The sequence below is a fragment of the Sphaerulina musiva genome (assembly GCF_000320565.1).
Source record: "Sphaerulina musiva SO2202 unplaced genomic scaffold SEPMUscaffold_8, whole genome shotgun sequence".
In the NCBI taxonomy this organism is placed as follows: Eukaryota; Fungi; Ascomycota; class Dothideomycetes; order Mycosphaerellales; family Mycosphaerellaceae; genus Sphaerulina; species Sphaerulina musiva.
The window spans coordinates 90,269-106,635 of record NW_016017390.1 but is presented as its reverse complement, the minus strand read 5'-3'; the positions used below and the strand labels follow the sequence as shown (position 1 = coordinate 106,635).

Here is a 16,367-nt window from a genome sequence, read left to right as displayed (position 1 = left end):
CACCTCGATTATGACGACTACATAGGCGCATTGCTCGGGCGGAGACGAAGATCCCCAGCTTCGTCAGCACGGAAGCTACAGATTTGATTAAGCAGGTAAGCGTTGAGGCCTCTTCGTTGAGCCCTTTATCGGGCAATCTTCTGACCTCTACTATAAGGTACATAGTTACTGGTTATCAATCCAAACAAAGGGTTGTCGCTTGAGCGAGTTGAGATGCACCCACGGATCACGAAGCACTGTGCCAACGAGAGGGTCCCATCCGATATCAAGTATTTGAGGCGCAAGTGATGTCGGGACTTCAACTGCTATTGCTAATCAGGTATGCATGTGTGAGGGATGGGAGTTGTCCCCTACTTCATACAGTAAGAGTGTTTCCAACCAAAACTTCACCCATGGCCAGAAACCGCTGTGCACAAACTCATTCTCGGCGTCGATTTCAAGCACGACCTTCATCGGCATCAGCTAGTTTTCACAAGTAAGAGGAGCTAAGCTACGTACCTAAAAGGTAGCCTTGTTCTTGAGAGGACTTGATTTAATCTGATAAGATCTGGTACCTACCTACCTTAGTAATCCTTTGTCAACAGCCGTCGTCGCACTCTGCCTCGTGGTATGACGACGCGCAGAACTTGAGACTTTTACCTTCTCTCCACAAACATCAGGTACATGTACCTACATCCTGTACTCTCGTCTTTTGCTTCTGTACGCCATACCATACTCCTCCCAAATACCAGCTCAGCTCCTATTGACCAGGGTCTTATTGTTCTAGCACGCGTTCCATCGCCTAGCCGACCGTTCCGAGACAGTAGATTCGACCAGGATATGCGCCGGTCGGCCACGACATAACGCGAGACACATCGGCACACGGCGTCACACCATCACCACACCGACCGACCGCAGGCCTCTCCTATGGACAACAGCCTCGAAGTCGACCGGCTAATCGAGCAGCTGTCGGCCGGCTTCGACGCTCTGCAGCATGAATACCAGAAGCTGTTTGGGAGTCACTCCATCCTGGAACGGAAACTTGCGACCGCGAGAGAGCAGGTATGTACCTACATGGAACTTGCTGCTGCATCTTCCTTTTTCCCTACCTGTACCTACCTTACCTACCTTACTATGATGATCATCATCATGTTGAATCTGTAGTCGTCATGACGCGACAATGATAGACTGTTTTCAAATTGACTCTGATTGCTTCTTTGCTTGCTCCGATACCATCTCTGCCACGGCGGCGCAGACAGACCTAGACAGCTGACGAATCTTCCCCCAGTACAACGAGCTCGCGAAATTCTACTGCGCCAACGAGACTGCGACGCCACCACTGAGCCTCATCTCCTCGGCCGGAGGCTCGAAAGACAAAGGGGTTGTGCCAAAGACGGCAGCAGAAATACTGGACAGGAGCAGCGACGAGAAATCGCGCCGGGCAGCGAACAAAGTGCGGACGGCCATCATCGCAGCTAACGGCTTGAGACACGCTGTGCCCGAAGTGCCAGACGCAGGAGTAAAGATCTGGTCCGGCCCAGCAGCGGACAACCCAGATGCCTCGAGCTCTTTGATGCCCAGCATCGCGGAATCACCTCTCGAACAAGACTTTACTGTGGAAGGGAAGCCGAGCAAGTTGGGTTGTCCGTTTGCGAGCATGGCCAAGAAGAAGTTGAGTTCGCACGCCGCTAGTGTGCTGAGCAGATACGAACGAAATGGAAGCGGCGGCAGTGTGGTGACGGGGAGCACCTCGACCAACAACGCAAGTCGTGTCAATGGAAGAGAGAGCTTTTCGAAGAGGCGGAGCAGGAGGGCGAGCATGATTGACCCGATCAAGGCGGAGATCTGTGGCCTTTCCGATCACACGGGCCCATCCCCACACTATGAAAAAGCACCCAGTCTTGTCGCTCCGAGCAAAGGTCCCACCGACAAATTACAGATTGAGAGCGTGGAAGGTGGCGTATGTCCCATCCGCTTCCTTGATCAGCATTCTCCCGAGGAAGTTGCCACCTACTTTGAGAAACACAAGCACGAACTTCCACGAAGTCATGAAGTGTGCGTCATGCGATATCAGAGCAATGAAGAACAGATCAAGGAACTGGACGCCAAGTATGGTAATCTTGTCTCTATGATTCAGGGACTTGGTCAACGACACAAAGAAATGCTGCCAGAAGACATTGTCGTCGAGGACGAGGAAGACGATGTCGACGGCAGTGAAAAGGCTCTGAGTGATGAGAAGATCCGGAAGTGGGCGAAAAGTGTCAGCGCACAAGCACCCGATGCGGAGGTGGAGGTAGAAGAGCAAACAGAGGAACGTCTACCTCATTTCGAACGACCCGTGCGAGACATTCGAGTGGGAGAGTCGCCGAGTCGTCCCTGGGGCATACATGTCCCGGCGAAGTACGCAGACGTTGCTGGTGATGTGGAAAGCGGAGATGAGATTGGCAGTAAGCCTGCACGAGTCATCTCTTCACCAGCAGCACTACAGCAGCAACCCGCAGCTATTGATGCAACAGGCACCAACCCCATGCCCAAGATGAGTGGTGGAGCTGGCAAATGTCCTTTTGATCACAAGGAGATGAAAGCCGGCGCAGGTATGGGCGCTGCCTTTGCTGCTGCTGCTGCTGCCAAGGACGGTGCTGCGCATGGCAAGCCCACCATAGCCGAACCCGCCGTACCGCCAGAAGCAAGTCGAGCTCCGCCAGACCAGAAAACAGCACCGTCGCCAGCCGAAGCGTTGTCGCACCTCCAGCAACCGACGATCGTGATCAATGGTCCTGTCTTTTTTGGTTATTCGCCCGAAGACACCATTCGGATCTTGAAGGAGAGCGGACTGAAAGTCAGTCAGTAGGGAGAGGAAGAGTAGACAACAGTATGAGCACGGAGAGAAGGAGGGTCATAGTAGGAAAGGTGTCATGCGGCGCGATGGATGATCTATTCGATGATTATTCGAGGTTTTGTCATTGCGTTCTGAGCGTCAGCCACCTGAAAGCTGAAAGCCCTGCTAGGCGGCTGCATTTTTTGGGGGGATCCTGAGTATCATGTCATTTATTTTTTGAGACGAAGACAAGATTTTACGAGCCTTATGATAGTAATTCAATTCAATGCTACTACTGTTCATTTCTTTTTTCAATCCCTTTACTCCTTAGGTTTTCGTGTTGGGTGGTCTTCTTCGTAACATACTAGACCAAATCCCCTCCCCCCCTTTTTCCCCTTTCCCCCTTTTTTTATTCTGTTTTTCTACCTACGCGCTAGGTTCCTCTATTGATTTTCCTATGTTACCAGGCAATCCACATAGTTTGGTCTATAACTGATCTAGTCCGTCCCGTACGTATATACGTACGTCCCTCCGTCCCCTCCGTCCCTTCGTCCCTTAGTCCCTACGTTCCTATATCTCTCTATCTCTCTATTCCTCTATTCGTCCGTCTCTATATTCCTATATTCGTACCTATATTCAATAATATAGAAGGGAAGGTAAGGTAAGGTAAGGTAAGATAAGGTAAGGTAAGATAAAATATAAACAAGATACCTTTAGTATCTAGATTCTAGATTTCTAAATTAGAGAAGAGATAAGAAGAAAGGAGATAAGTAAGTAAGCGAGCAAGAGAAGAGATAGTATATTTAAGAAGTATAAGACTTCTTTTTCTTAGCTAAACTTCTAAATTTTTTAGAAGGGTTTAATTAAGGTAGAGAATATATTGTATTGCGTTATAGTAAGAGTAAGAGTAAGGGTATAGTAGAAGAGTTTGTTAGAAGATTTAATAAGAGGAGTTGTAACTTATAGTATATTTTGTTAGAGGATATATTTGGTTCTAGGCTAGGTATAGTAGGCAAGGTTACTAGGAGTCTATTAGAGGAATTTTAGTATTTAGTTTTTTTTTCTTTTTAGTTCTTTTACTTCTAAGTTTAGTATTTATAGTATACTCGAGTTAAGTTAAAAAATATAATATACTATACGTTATACTTTAAGTATAGTAGGCAAGTATTTTAGATTTATAGTATATTTTTTTATAGTATATTTTTTAATAGTATATTTTTTAATAGTATGTATTTTGATAGTATATTTCTTTCTAGTATATTTCTTTCTAGTATATTTTTTGATAGTTTAGTATTTCTAGTAGGATACGATAGAGTTAAAAGATAAATTTTATTCTAGGCTAGGTATAGTAGAGCGAGTTCTTTTAGAGTCGATAGAGACGGCTTACTATATTTATACCTTTAACTTTTACTTTTCCTCTTCTAGACTTCTAGAGCATTAGTATTTCTCTTCTAGGGTTTAGTATTTCTAGAACAACTCTATTAGGTTAGAGGATATATTTTGTTCTAGACTAGGCGTAGTAGAGCAAGTTCTTTTAGAGTTAGTAGAGGAGGCTTACTATATTTAAATTATTTAATACCTTTAACTTTTCTTTTCTCTCTTCTAAAGTTTAGTATTTCTAGTAGAGATTAGTAGAGTTAAAAGAAATGTTTTGTTCTAGACTAGGCGTAGTAAAGCAAGCTGTTTTAGAGTCAATAGAGGAGGCTTACTATATATAGTATATTTTTATTTTATTTTTTCTCTTCTAGTGTTTAGTATTTCTAGAACGACTCTATTAGGTTAGAGGATATATTTCTTTCTAGGCTAGGCGTAGTAGTCTAGTAGAGCGAGTTCTTTTAGAGTCGATAGAAGAGGCTTACTATATTTAATGTCTTTAACTTTTCTTTTTTTTCTTTTAGATTTTAGTATTTCTAGAACGACTCTATTAGGTTAAAGGATCTGTTTTGTTCTAGGCTAGGCGTAGTAGAGCGAGTTCTTTTAGAGTTAATAGAGAAGGCTTGCCGCTTACTATATATAGTATATTTTTCTTTTTCTTTTCTCTCTTATAGAGTTTAGTATTTCTAGAACAACTCTATTAGGTTAAAGGATCTATTTTGTTCTATACTAGGCGGAGTAGAGCGAACTCTTTCGGAGTCGATAGAGGAGGCTTACTATATATAAGACCTTTTACTTTTCTTTGTCCTCTTCTAGAGTTCGTTATTTCTAGTAGAGTATAAGAGAATTAAAAGATGAATTTTGTTCTAGGCTAGGCGCAGTAGAGCAAGTTCTTTCGGAGTTAATAGAGGAGGCTTACTATACGTAGTATATTTTTCTTTTTCTTTTTCGCTTGTAGAGTTTAGTAACTCGAGAATAACTCTATTAGGTTAAAGGATATATTTTGTTCTAGGCTAGGCTTAGTAGAGCGAGCTCCTTTAGAGTCGATAGAGGAGGCTTACTATATACTGTACTTAGCTGTATTTCTTTGCTTTTCTCTTTCTAATTTCTTAGGTTTCTAGTAGGATACGATAGAGTCAAAGCACATATTGTGTTATAGCCTTGGCGCAGTGGGGACGAGCTTTTTCAGGAGTCGGTAGAGGCGGCGTACCATATACTGTACTTAGCTGTATTTCCTTGCTTTTCTCTTTTTCTGATTTTTTTCTAGCGAAATGCAATAAAGTGAAAGGATATGTTAGGTCACGGCTGAGGCACGGTAGGCGAATTCAATTAGGAGTCAATAGAGTGGGCTTGCAATGATTTCCTGTTCATGTCAAAGGGGGTCAGTATGCTCACACTGCATTGGGAAGAGTCTTTCACGGTCTTGAATGTTTTGGTGCATTATGTACTCTTTCGAATACCTCTCGTCACAAGCTGGACACTTTCATCTCTCGCATATACATATGCAAGCTTGTAGAGTAAGCAAAAGACCTCGTCTCAATCTTCTTCTGCCATCAGTGTCCGCTAGCCTGCTCGTTCTGTCCTCTCCACCCGCGCGCACTTCTCAGCGCATATCGTGCAAGAACTGCAAGATACAGAACTCGCACTGACAGCCCGGCAAGCGCGCCACCCTGCGGGAGTATCGAGGTCCTTCATAGTCTGGCACCATGCTTGACTGCATGATTCGACTCACAACGACCACTTCGTCGTCTTTCTTGGTTCGCACGCCGGCTTCTGCCAGCTGCGGCACCAGCGTCTTCATGATTTCGCGATAGTGCTGCTTCTTGCTGTATAATAAATACAGTTTCTTGATCTTTCCCGCGGCCTCTTGGCCGCCAGCATAGATCTGTCGCAGAATCGCATTGACATCTTCCGACAGGTTGAAGACCGTGGCGTAGACGTTGTTCTTGAGGAAGACGTGACACATCACCTCTTTATGGAATTGGGAGTTGACAAGTGCAAGGTTGGGCAGCTCGAACTTTCTGGCCGTTTGATTGGCACTGTATGCGGGGATGTGGTCGAGGGGTGTGCCGTCGCTAGTGTTGAGGCGCACGAGCCTGCAGCATGTGCACTGTGAAGGTGTGACGGCATGGTCGTAGATGGCGTCTCTCATCTCCAGAGGGAGGTTCGAGAGAGTGGGTTCGCGGTCTGTCTGTCTACAGCTGTTTGGTGCGCGGAGCGAAGCGCCGCCTGGCATATCCATTCTTGAGACGGACGTTGGAGTTCGGTGTCTTGCTCAAGTATTCGATGTAAGCGCCGTCAAGTGTTGTGGTGCGTGGTCGATGGAAGTGCCGTGAAATGTTGTGGTGCGTGGTCGATGGAAGTGCCGTCGAATATTGTGGTGCGTGATGAGTATAAGGAGTGCGCCAAGCACGGTGCGTTGGTGAAATACAAGCTCGGGCCTCAGGTTGTGGTCATAGCCTGGAGGAGATTCGAATCGCCAACACCAACAGACAGACAGACAGGCCTTGACACGCCGAATCAATGCATTGGCTGGCCTCTCTTTTGGTGTCCTTGTCAATGGCTCCCATAGGTCAGGGGACCCGACGAAGACAGGAATAGCGGCAGCTTCACTTAGGGGATGCTTGATTCTCTTCCCTCAATCAGCAGTGCTCTTGCGGTTCATGGATTGTCGTAGCAGAAGATACATACATGTACCTTGCAACGTGGTCCATCTTGTCAATCCGTTCGATTCCATCGTCTTTCTGTCCATGTGGATTATACGCCATGAAGCGCTCGATTACGACACCAGAGTATATATACAACCGTAGGATGACTGTTCTTGTCGATCTGGTCTATCGGTTAGGGCACCCATATTTGGTTGGGGGATGCTTGGTTCGACTCCAGCGGTCGACAAATGTTTTAGACATTCTTTTTTGTCCTCGAAGTATCTTTAAGCCTATACAACTGAAACTCGGCGCTTAGTGAAGCGCAGGCTTCTCCTTTTGTATAGGTAGTCGAACATGATCTTTGTCTTCCTCGAGTTTGTTAAGTTGTTAGGGGGTAAGAGGTATATATATCCTAGGGTGCTGCGCCTTATTGACATTACCTTAGCACCACGTGCGGTCTCCCTTGTGCGGTCTGCCTCGTGCGGTCTACCTCGTGCGGTCTACCTCGTACGGTCTACCTCGTGCGGTCTACCTCGTACGGTCTACCTCGTGCGGGCTACCTCGTGCGGGCTACCTCGTGTTCGTATGGACTCGATCACGTTGTCATTATGGTCATTAAGGCGCACTGCACGCGACTTGTGACGCTCCCGGTATAACTCGATCAGGCGCCAGTGCTCACGTGTATCCTTTCGACACTAGGGATCTCGACGGCAATGAAGTTATTCCTTATGCTGACGGTCGGGAGTATGGTTCTATGGCTCAACACCTAAGCCAAGGACGCCTATTGCAAGATCCAGAGCTTGAGACGGCGCTCATCCATGGGACAAGATGTGATTGTGATTGCTCGAATATGGGTTGGGCGTCGCTACGCAATGGGCTCGTCGCACCGCCATCAACAGATGACCCAAGTTGCTTAGCCATGAGAAAAGGCATACTGCCCCTACACGGGCTTCACGTTCAGCACCTAGAGGCCCATACGCGTGTTTCCCCCACCTCCCCCTTCCCGAGTCCCCAGCCTGGGTTTCAACTTCGTCTTTCTATTGTGTGACGTCGAAACGCCTTGAATGGCTGCGTCTGCACCACCTTCACCAAGAATTAGGTGCATCCGAATGAGCGATCGCAATAGTGGCCCGCGCCAGACGGATCGTTCCTCGCCAGTCAAACGCGAGGGCAAGTCCGCGGTCGAAAGATTCACCATGCACCAATCTACGAATGTGAGAATCTAGACCTTCAAGTACGGCGGAAGAGCATAGGGAGTAGAGACTCTTACTATTCCATGGGGAAAATGAGGCCCAAAGATGGTCTTCCCGCTTACGGGAATAGTTTTCCAGGAAATGTGGCAAACTTGTTACATTCCATCTCCGGTCCGTAATTCTGACGCTGAATACGGGCACATTCTCATACAGGAATATCCTGATGGTGAGTATGCTATGCTATGCTATGCGATGCGATGTCTGGGTGCTTCCGCAATTGAAAACAGCAAATCGGAGGCCAAAGTCCTGCTTGATGCCCAAAGTAGAGGGTCAAGAACATGCAAAAAATGTCTTGATGCCCATTGAGAGACGTCGCACGCTATAGCGTGGCCATTGGAGATGCATGTCAATCCGGGGAAGTAGTGTGGGAGGTGAGAATATAGTAAACGGATGACGATAAGCGGCACAGAGGAGGGCAAAGGAGAAGAAAGGAGAGCAGAGGAGGTGAATGAAGTCCGCTGCCAAGCCTTGTTGGTCTAGAACATGTTCATTTTAGGCACGATCTCGGAACTCGGATCTCGGGAACTGCAGGAAAACCCTGACCGCACGTGGTGTGCCCCAAATGAATTTCCAGGTTGGAATGATGGACTATCACTTCACTTGACGATTCACCATCATCATTGCCAAGATATGACCATTCGGGCATCCGGGCAGTATCAGGGCTCGCAAATCCTTCAAAACCATCCATTCTTGCAGACGACTAAGTACTTCATGGTATCGGAAAAGCATTCAGTTGCATCTTCAAGCCACGAGATTATAGCCCATGATATCTACGAGATCAGGCCTACAGCAAGTGAGACAATCAGCGGATGACTTCTTCAAGCCTCCATGCAAGAGGCACCCGTCAAATGTTTGACGAAACGAGAGAATAAACAGCTAGTAGGGAAACATTTATCCGTTCGCGCAGCAACAATGGCAACTTCACAATGCCTTCATCGCATAAGTGCCGACAAGACTTGTGCTCCCTGTTGAATCATTCAGCGGACCCAATTTGCTGTGCTGTGGTGAAGCATCCCATATGCACATGATAGACTTCGGTAGATGCCCTCCAACATGTCTTAGGGGGCTAAACTTTCCGGCCCCAGACTATAGGGAAGCCTGTCGCAATCCATGCAGAAACCAGTGGATACCGATAGGCGCCCTAAAGGATCCTCAGACGTCACTCCATTGTTCGCTTGCGGCTGTGTATAAGCACCTCGAACAGGAGTCGTCAGCGAGAGGGGCAGTGGATATCTTGAAAGGCAATTCGCCGTGCAGATCATCGTCCCACATACTCTGGTTGGAGTGAGCATCCAGCCATTGCCCTAAAAATCTTCGATCTGGATCATTTGCCCCCGAGCGTTAGTCTAGATCGAATCAGGAGTCCAAGAGCTCCAATTCCAGTTTCATGTTGATCCATGATCGATGACTAGTTGGGAGAAACAGTCTCAAAGCTCTAGATACCACTACACGATGAAATGCGAGGTTGCAATTACGGGGAATTGCGGACACGGTATTTGTTGTCATGACGAACGACTGAACTACGTGACTGTGTGACGATACCTATAAAGAAGCAGTGCTTCACCAACCGTTGTGCAGGCAACACATTCCCAACAAGTCAACAATCGCAAATAGCCAACTCAGCTCAATCAACCCCCTCATCCACCCACCAAAAGACTCTCCGTCAACATGAAGACCGGTGCCTTTCTCTTGGTCACAGCAGTCAGCGCTGTTCTCACTGCACCAGTAAGCACCTTTTCCTCTACAACATGACAGTTAACAAGGAAAACAAAAAGGAAAAGAAAAAGCCACCACCAATCAAGTAGTACCCTCTGACAACCCTGTATCAGACCGAACCCGCCTTAGTCGCCAGAACAGACGCCGCCGCGGACACTCCAGGCATTTCAGCTGGGTCGGCATCAGCACCGGATATGCCTATCATACGACCAGGAGCAGTACGTAATCTAAAATTTCGAAAAGGGAAAACTGCCTGTCATAACCCCCCGACCCCCTCGCACACAAAGAAAAGAAGAGAAAAAAAAAAACGCAATTCCACACTAACCAAACACCCCACCCCATCTCCAGCAGAACAGCAACGACAACAACGACAACCAACCAAGCGACACCCCCGGCATAACCTCCCACCCGGGAAACGGCAGATTCCCCCCTTTCACGCGCCCCCGACCAACCCCCGGAGGAGAAGAAGAAGGAGGACCAAGCAACAACTCCCCATCCCGAGGCCCCTACTATCGCGGTCCCACACCAGCAGGAAACAGCAACAACCGCCGTCCCACACAAGGAGGAGGAGGAGGAGAAGCACCAAGCGCGAATCGTGCTCCGACGCGACAAGGGGGAGCACCAAGCGCTAATCGTGCTCCTACAAGACAAGGAGGCGGAACTCAGTCCGGGGCTACGGCTCCTGCTAATGAGGCTGTTCCGGAAAATTCACCTCCGAGACAGACTGGAGGGAGTGGGAGTGGGAGTGGTGGTCAGCCTAGTGCGGGGGTTCCTGGAATTGGACCTGTTGTTGGGGGAAGTGGGGGTGGGGAGGTGATGTAGTACCTGAGTATGTATGTATCTAGTATATGGTTATGTAGTTGGGAGGGAAGTGGAGGAGGTGGACTCTCGTTTTTCGGTTTTGGGCTTTTGGCGGAGTTTGATTGGTCGTTCTTTTTTTGATTGATCCAGGGGAGGGCCTTTTGTTGTTATTGTTGTGCAATGGAGGATTGATGGACAGGGAGATAGGTAGCTTCAAAATCACGTCGTTCGTTATAATTGGATTACTCGTTGGCCTGATGCCATGTATACCTCCACACGAGCGACTTGTACTCCCCGAATGAATGAATGATTGCCAGGCGTGAGGGGATTTTTGTGCTGGGCTTACGGTGGAATGTCAGATCAACCTTCACTCATGGACGGGCGGACGGCACAGTAGTTTCCGGCAGGGACAAGTCTCCCTGCTTCTTTTGACAATGGATCCAGAAACATGAAAACACACTCAACGCTTCGAGAAATCGTGATATACACATCTTCTTCTTCTCACCTACCATCTGAATGTGCTCCCCGAACTCCCGTTATCATCATGCAGGGTCTCCGTATCAATCGTTCCCATCCCAAAGCAACTCATGCATCATATCATGTATGGCCCAGCGAGTCAATCAGTCACACCTCCACAATCAGATATGCTCCTCCAACCCCCTTCCGATAAAACCCCCAACCCTCTCGACCTTCCTCGACAAAGACTCCGTCAGGACTCTCTGAGCCTCCCATTTCCACAAGCAATTCCCTTCAATCTTTTCCAACGCCGTAACGAATTCGAACAATCTCTTCCTCAAATCCGACGGCTGCACAGGAATCTTCACGCCGTGAAAATCACCAGAGATGTTCAGAAGCACCTCAGCGCCATAGATCACTCGAAGGCCGAGGTTGTAGAGATCTAATATGGTGGTAGTCCAACCAAGAGGTCCGTCGAAGTTTTGGGGGAGATTTTGAGCGTGGACGGTGAGGTCGGAGAGGGCGGAGGATACATATGTCGTGAGAGATTGAATCAGAGATTTGGGAATAGAAGGTGCGTGGAGTTTCGTTAGAACCTGGGACCAGATGCGGACTTCTTTGGCTTCGTCAATGTAAAGGTTTTGCTTTTCTTCGGCGAAGAGCGTTGTATCGCGGTCATTCATCCCATTAGTAGTTGCTAGGCGTTCGGTGATGGTCTGGGGAGAGTCGTCGTTGTTGTCCTTGTTGTTGGCGGTGGTTTCGTTGAAGCTAAAAGCACGGTGAAAAGCTTCTGCGATCAAGTGAGGGCTCGAGGGCCAGCGTTTGATGCAGAACGCTAGAAGCTTTTGACTGGCTATAATAGGCTCCAAGCCAGGAGAGCGCGGTGGAGTGCCAGGAATGATCCGTGTGCAGATTTTGATTGCCAATAGACGGGTATCCTCGTCGTCGTCGTTCAGTAGATCGTAGACTGCGATACATAAACGGAGGAAATGGCTCTCGAGACGTTCCTCTGTCTGCATGATGCGCCAAAGTTGTGTGACTCGTCCAAGTGCTTCGGCCGCCGCTTCACGCGCATAGACGCCAGTACCGTCGATGGACGCCACACACGCAGCAGACCATGTAGAGACATCCTCGATGAGCTCGTTGTGTACAACTGGTAGCGTTCTCAACAGAAACTCGATCTGTAATGCCTGGATTTGCAGAAGCTGATCGGCGTACCGGGCTGTCGAACCACTATCCGCAGAATACTTTTGTATGCGCACAATATCAAACTCAACGGAATTTCCAGGAGCTCCGGCGTGCTCGATTAACGTTCGCTGGGCAGTACACTTGAGCTCCATCCTCGCGTTGCCCCCTGATATATATGTATACAGCTGCATGGCGAGCTGCGACGTTGATTTTCCACTGTCTAATCCGACAGGATGCAACGCTTGCAGGAAGTGTGTCACCGCGCCTTCGTCATACTGCGATAGTTCCACGACCATGGCAATCAAATCTGACCACGAGTCATGCTCTGACACGGGCTGTGCGGAGAGATATTGGGCCACCAGGCGAGCCCACGCTTGGCGGATGACAGCTGCGGTGGGATCTTCCCGAATGTCGTCCAATATGGCTTGGAAAACGTCGATGGCATGGCCACTGGCAGAGTCGGGCTTGGCAAGCGTGAGGAGTAGCGCGCCGTGATCATAACTTGCGCGTGTTACAGTATTGATACCGGTGAGGAAAGCTGAGCAAGCTCTGACAACATCCAAGCTAGCCGCCTTCGTCACAACACTTCTTGTGCGATGGAACAACTCTCCCACCGATCGAGCGAGGCAAGAACAGTCGTAGAACGCGATGGTAAGTTCATGTTTGGGTGTTTCTGGCTGGATTATATCAGTCGTCGCTTGGGCCAAGGTGTGTTTGATCAGGAGCAAAAGACCGTGAGTGTGGTTTTCTCGAAGTGGTCCTCCTGATAAAAGCTCATCAAGTTGCAGGGCAAGTTCATCCATGCTCGTGAAGGAAGCTAACGTGCGAGCTGCCTTGTCTCGCACATGCCATGATGAGCTCGATATCAGTGTGTCAACGGCGCTAGTTGTCTCGGACAGTCGATCTTCGGGGACCCGGGTGAGCTGGAGGAGTTGCAGAGCAGGGAACACGCCTTCAAAACGTGTAGTAGTGCCGTCTGCAGGTGCCTTGAGGAGACTGAGCACCACGTCGAGAAGGTGAGGATACGCTTCTGTAGAGATGCGCTTCTGTATCTCTGCGTCGTCGTCGAAGTGCGCATCGCTTGTTCCAAGCAAGCGATCGATCACAGCCCGGAAAAGCATCAAACCACAGTTCCGGATGGCCCACGCTTCCGAGCGCAGACCGTCCGCGGAAAGTTGCAGAGCGTTCGCCAGGAATGGCTCTGAGCGTTCACCCAGCTTCGAGTTCTTCAGAATGTCCTTGAAACAGTTCATGGCATGCACCTGCGCCAAGGAGCCTTCTTCGGCCGATCTCGCATCGACCTTTTGACGTGCGATGGATTCCAGGTCAGTTACTGCTTGCGCTACCAGCTTGCCTGACCTGTCAGCCACCAAGACGCCACAGAGTAGTGATGGGAAGCCAGCAGAGCGGCGTGTGTTGATCGTGACATTGGTTCTGAGCTTGCTCACAATATCTTCATACCAAATCTCCAGCTGTGGTTGGCCTTGGTGTGATGCGTCTTTTGCTCGTGTGCAGCAAGTAGCCCAGGTCTGCGCGACAGTCGAGAAGGCGCCCCGGTGTCTAAGCTCGGCCAGTTGAGTGAAGCATAGAGAGCTGTACTTCGTGAGATTGGCAGCTTCGTCGCTGGAAGCGGTCGGATCCAATGACACCAACGTTCCTAGCAGCAGACTGCTCTCCTTTAGTGCTCGCCAGCAATAACTTAGCGTCTCCTTTGTGTCGTTTGCGCACGCCTCAGATTCCTCTGGCAAGTAGCCTTCTGGGGCATCATCGCAGAGCACAGGCTTGACTACGTCCCAGATCTGTCGAAGCCATGAGTATATAGTGTCGGGCATTTGGTCATGACTATGGTCGTGGACGTGCAAATGGCGCTGGACGAGCACGTAACGAAGACTCGTCAATAGGCCGTGCAGAGGCAAGCCTGCGACTGCTTCGGATAACGATCTCTGTGCTGTTCCCACGAAGAGCTCGAGCTTCTTCAGCAGCCTCTCTTCGAGCACTGTCTGCTCAGCGTATTGCCATGCAGGTTCCGTGCGTCCTTCCGCGATACAAGCCTGGTAATACAGCGAGTAAAGATATGCCACTCCGTCCGCATGATCCGCTCTCCCAGTCTGATGCATGGTTGCTTCCGCTCGATCTAGGGCTTGTAGATAGAAATCAGGCGCGACGGCGCAGGCAGAGGAAGGTAACACCTCCAGCTTCGATGGAGCCGAAGTCTCCCCATGAACTCCTAGGGAGCTATAAAGATTCAGCAGGGAGAACGAGGACTGGCGCACATCATCGAAGGGATCCATCAGGAGGTCGACAAGTAAGCGGCGTAGCTCAGGGCTCATCACTGAGATCTCGAATGGCCACTTAATCTGCCCTTGCGCAGATTTTGACCACTCTCGAGCAGGGACCCCATGGTCCAGGCCAGAGCGTGCGAGCATCGACAGGCATCTCAGTGCACATATATGCCTCTGATAGCTTGCCGTCGGTCGCAGCTCTTGTGTAAGGAAGCGCAATAGCCACTTGAGCAGGTCTTGGTGCTTTTGCAAAGTGATTCGAGCCATCTCGATCGTGGCAGAGAGGGCATTAGCACGAGAAAGCACAGCAGTAACAGACCTGAGCCGATCGACAAGTCTCTGGAACGCGCCGAAGACTTCACTACGAAAGTCTGCATCGACGTCTGCTAAGTATACTCCAAAGGCCTTCTTCACCAGAGCCAGAGCACTCACAGAAAGAGGCTTCGATGGAACGGGCGACACGAGCAGTACAGACAGCCCGGCCAAGCGTGCGGAGCGATCCGAGCTGGTCATGAGCGATCTGATGATGCTTATGGGAACGCCCACCACGTTATCGACACAAGTGACAGTCCTGTCATCTGTTTCTGTGAGCAACCCAATAGCTTTGCCAGTATGTAATGCAGCATAGAGCATCTCGGCGTACGAATCAAAACTGGGTATTTTTGTAGAGTAATCACGCCCGACTTCGATCCCATACCAGTGCAGATAAGTCGAGAAGTCCTCAGGCCTCCGCCGAAACAGCATAGGAAATATGTGGGCTCGTAGGTCATCCATGTTGATACCACCTTGGCGGTAGCTGCTCTCGAGAGGCGTCCGCCATGGTTGTACTTCACGTGCATTTCCGACATTGCCTCTCAGCTCGGCGTCATGGTAATCAAGTCGTTCCAGGACAGTAGACACGCTCGAGGCAATGGTGGAGCCAAAGTCGCCTTTCCCAAGCCATCGGAAAAGGACTTCGAGAAGATCTCGAGCGCCGAGAAAGCCTTCGTGGACATGAATACCTGGACGAAGACTCGTGAAGGCGCTCGGTAGGTCCTTGACGTCTAGCAATTGCTTTGAGATGAAAGTCGTCAAAAGTTGTATGCCAGCCTTGGCTCTTGGTGGATCCTCGTAGTCGACGAGACTACTCACCAAAGCCTTCGTAGCGAGCTCCAAGCTTCGCGCTCTCAAGTCTCCCACCTGCTTCTGGAGCGCACTCGTTAGAGTGACTAGCAGCTGTCTCGAAGACTTTGGCCGAGCGTTATGGGCATGATCAAGATATAAACGCAGGGCACGTCTCCACGTTCCATGGTCCCAGATGGTCTGTCTCACAGCTTCGACCGCTGACTGCGAAGACTGGTCGATCAGTGAGCAGAGCGTATTCCAGGCGGCGGTACGATGTGCAATACTCAAGATAGGAAAGCTGCTCGTATACAAGACATTGTCAAGTAGAAGTCGAAGCGGTCTACTTACCCATCAGCCACTCTCCGCCATGGCTGATATAAGCTATACAGGTTGGGAGGAGATCGCCTTACGCTGTCGTATCGTCCTCGCTGTCATCAGTTGCAGTGCTCGGGATATAATCTCGTATCGACCTCGAAATCTTTTTCAGATGAGTTTCATCCAGAAGCTGAGTAGAGGTACTCATCGTCGCCTCCGCACACATGGCACTCGACATACCCAAAGGTGGCGAGGAGGAGGTGAGGTTCCAGTCGAAGAACCAGAATTTGGAAGAAGTCATGCGGGCAAAATAGAAGAAATATCGGAAGCAAAGTCGGCCCGGTGGCGGCTTCCCCTTTGGGCTGGCGACGTCGACGCTCTCTTTCGGCGGTTTCGAGAAAAGATGATGATCATCAACCATCGCACTTGTCGT

General features: G+C 49.4%; 4 protein-coding genes and 1 non-coding gene across 5 annotated transcripts; 3 read left to right on the top strand and 2 right to left on the bottom strand.

Moving 5' to 3' along the window:
• Positions 1–714: 714 nt before the first annotated feature.
• SEPMUDRAFT_150496 (uncharacterized protein) lies at positions 715–3,085 on the top strand. Its single transcript, XM_016906218.1, has 2 exons — positions 715–1,041; positions 1,268–3,085. The coding sequence occupies exons 1-2, from the start codon at positions 907–909 to the stop codon at positions 2,828–2,830; spliced, it is 1,698 nt and encodes a 565-aa protein (XP_016758470.1). The 5' UTR covers positions 715–906; the 3' UTR covers positions 2,831–3,085.
• Positions 3,086–5,774: 2,689 nt separating this feature from the next.
• On the bottom strand, positions 5,775–6,413 carry SEPMUDRAFT_109675 (uncharacterized protein; the record flags this gene model as incomplete). Its single annotated transcript, XM_016900797.1, has 1 exon — positions 5,775–6,413. One exon carries the CDS (start codon positions 6,411–6,413, stop codon positions 5,775–5,777), a length of 639 nt encoding a protein of 212 aa, XP_016758469.1.
• Positions 6,414–6,994: 581 nt separating this feature from the next.
• On the top strand, positions 6,995–7,066 carry SEPMUDRAFT_t63. Its single transcript has one exon. It is a non-coding gene; the product is annotated as a tRNA-OTHER (tRNA).
• Positions 7,067–9,740: 2,674 nt separating this feature from the next.
• SEPMUDRAFT_109674 (uncharacterized protein) lies at positions 9,741–10,610 on the top strand (the record flags this gene model as incomplete). The annotated part of the gene is made up of 3 exons (XM_016900796.1): positions 9,741–9,797; positions 9,902–10,006; positions 10,137–10,610. 3 exons carry the CDS (start codon positions 9,741–9,743, stop codon positions 10,608–10,610), a joined length of 636 nt encoding a protein of 211 aa, XP_016758468.1.
• A 617-nt stretch (positions 10,611–11,227) lies between these two features.
• SEPMUDRAFT_69429 (uncharacterized protein) lies at positions 11,228–16,142 on the bottom strand (the record flags this gene model as incomplete). Its single annotated transcript, XM_016909863.1, has 4 exons — positions 11,228–12,697; positions 12,749–14,422; positions 14,459–15,962; positions 16,030–16,142. The coding sequence occupies 4 exons, from the start codon at positions 16,140–16,142 to the stop codon at positions 11,228–11,230; spliced, it is 4,761 nt and encodes a 1,586-aa protein (XP_016758467.1).
• Positions 16,143–16,367: the final 225 nt, after the last annotated feature.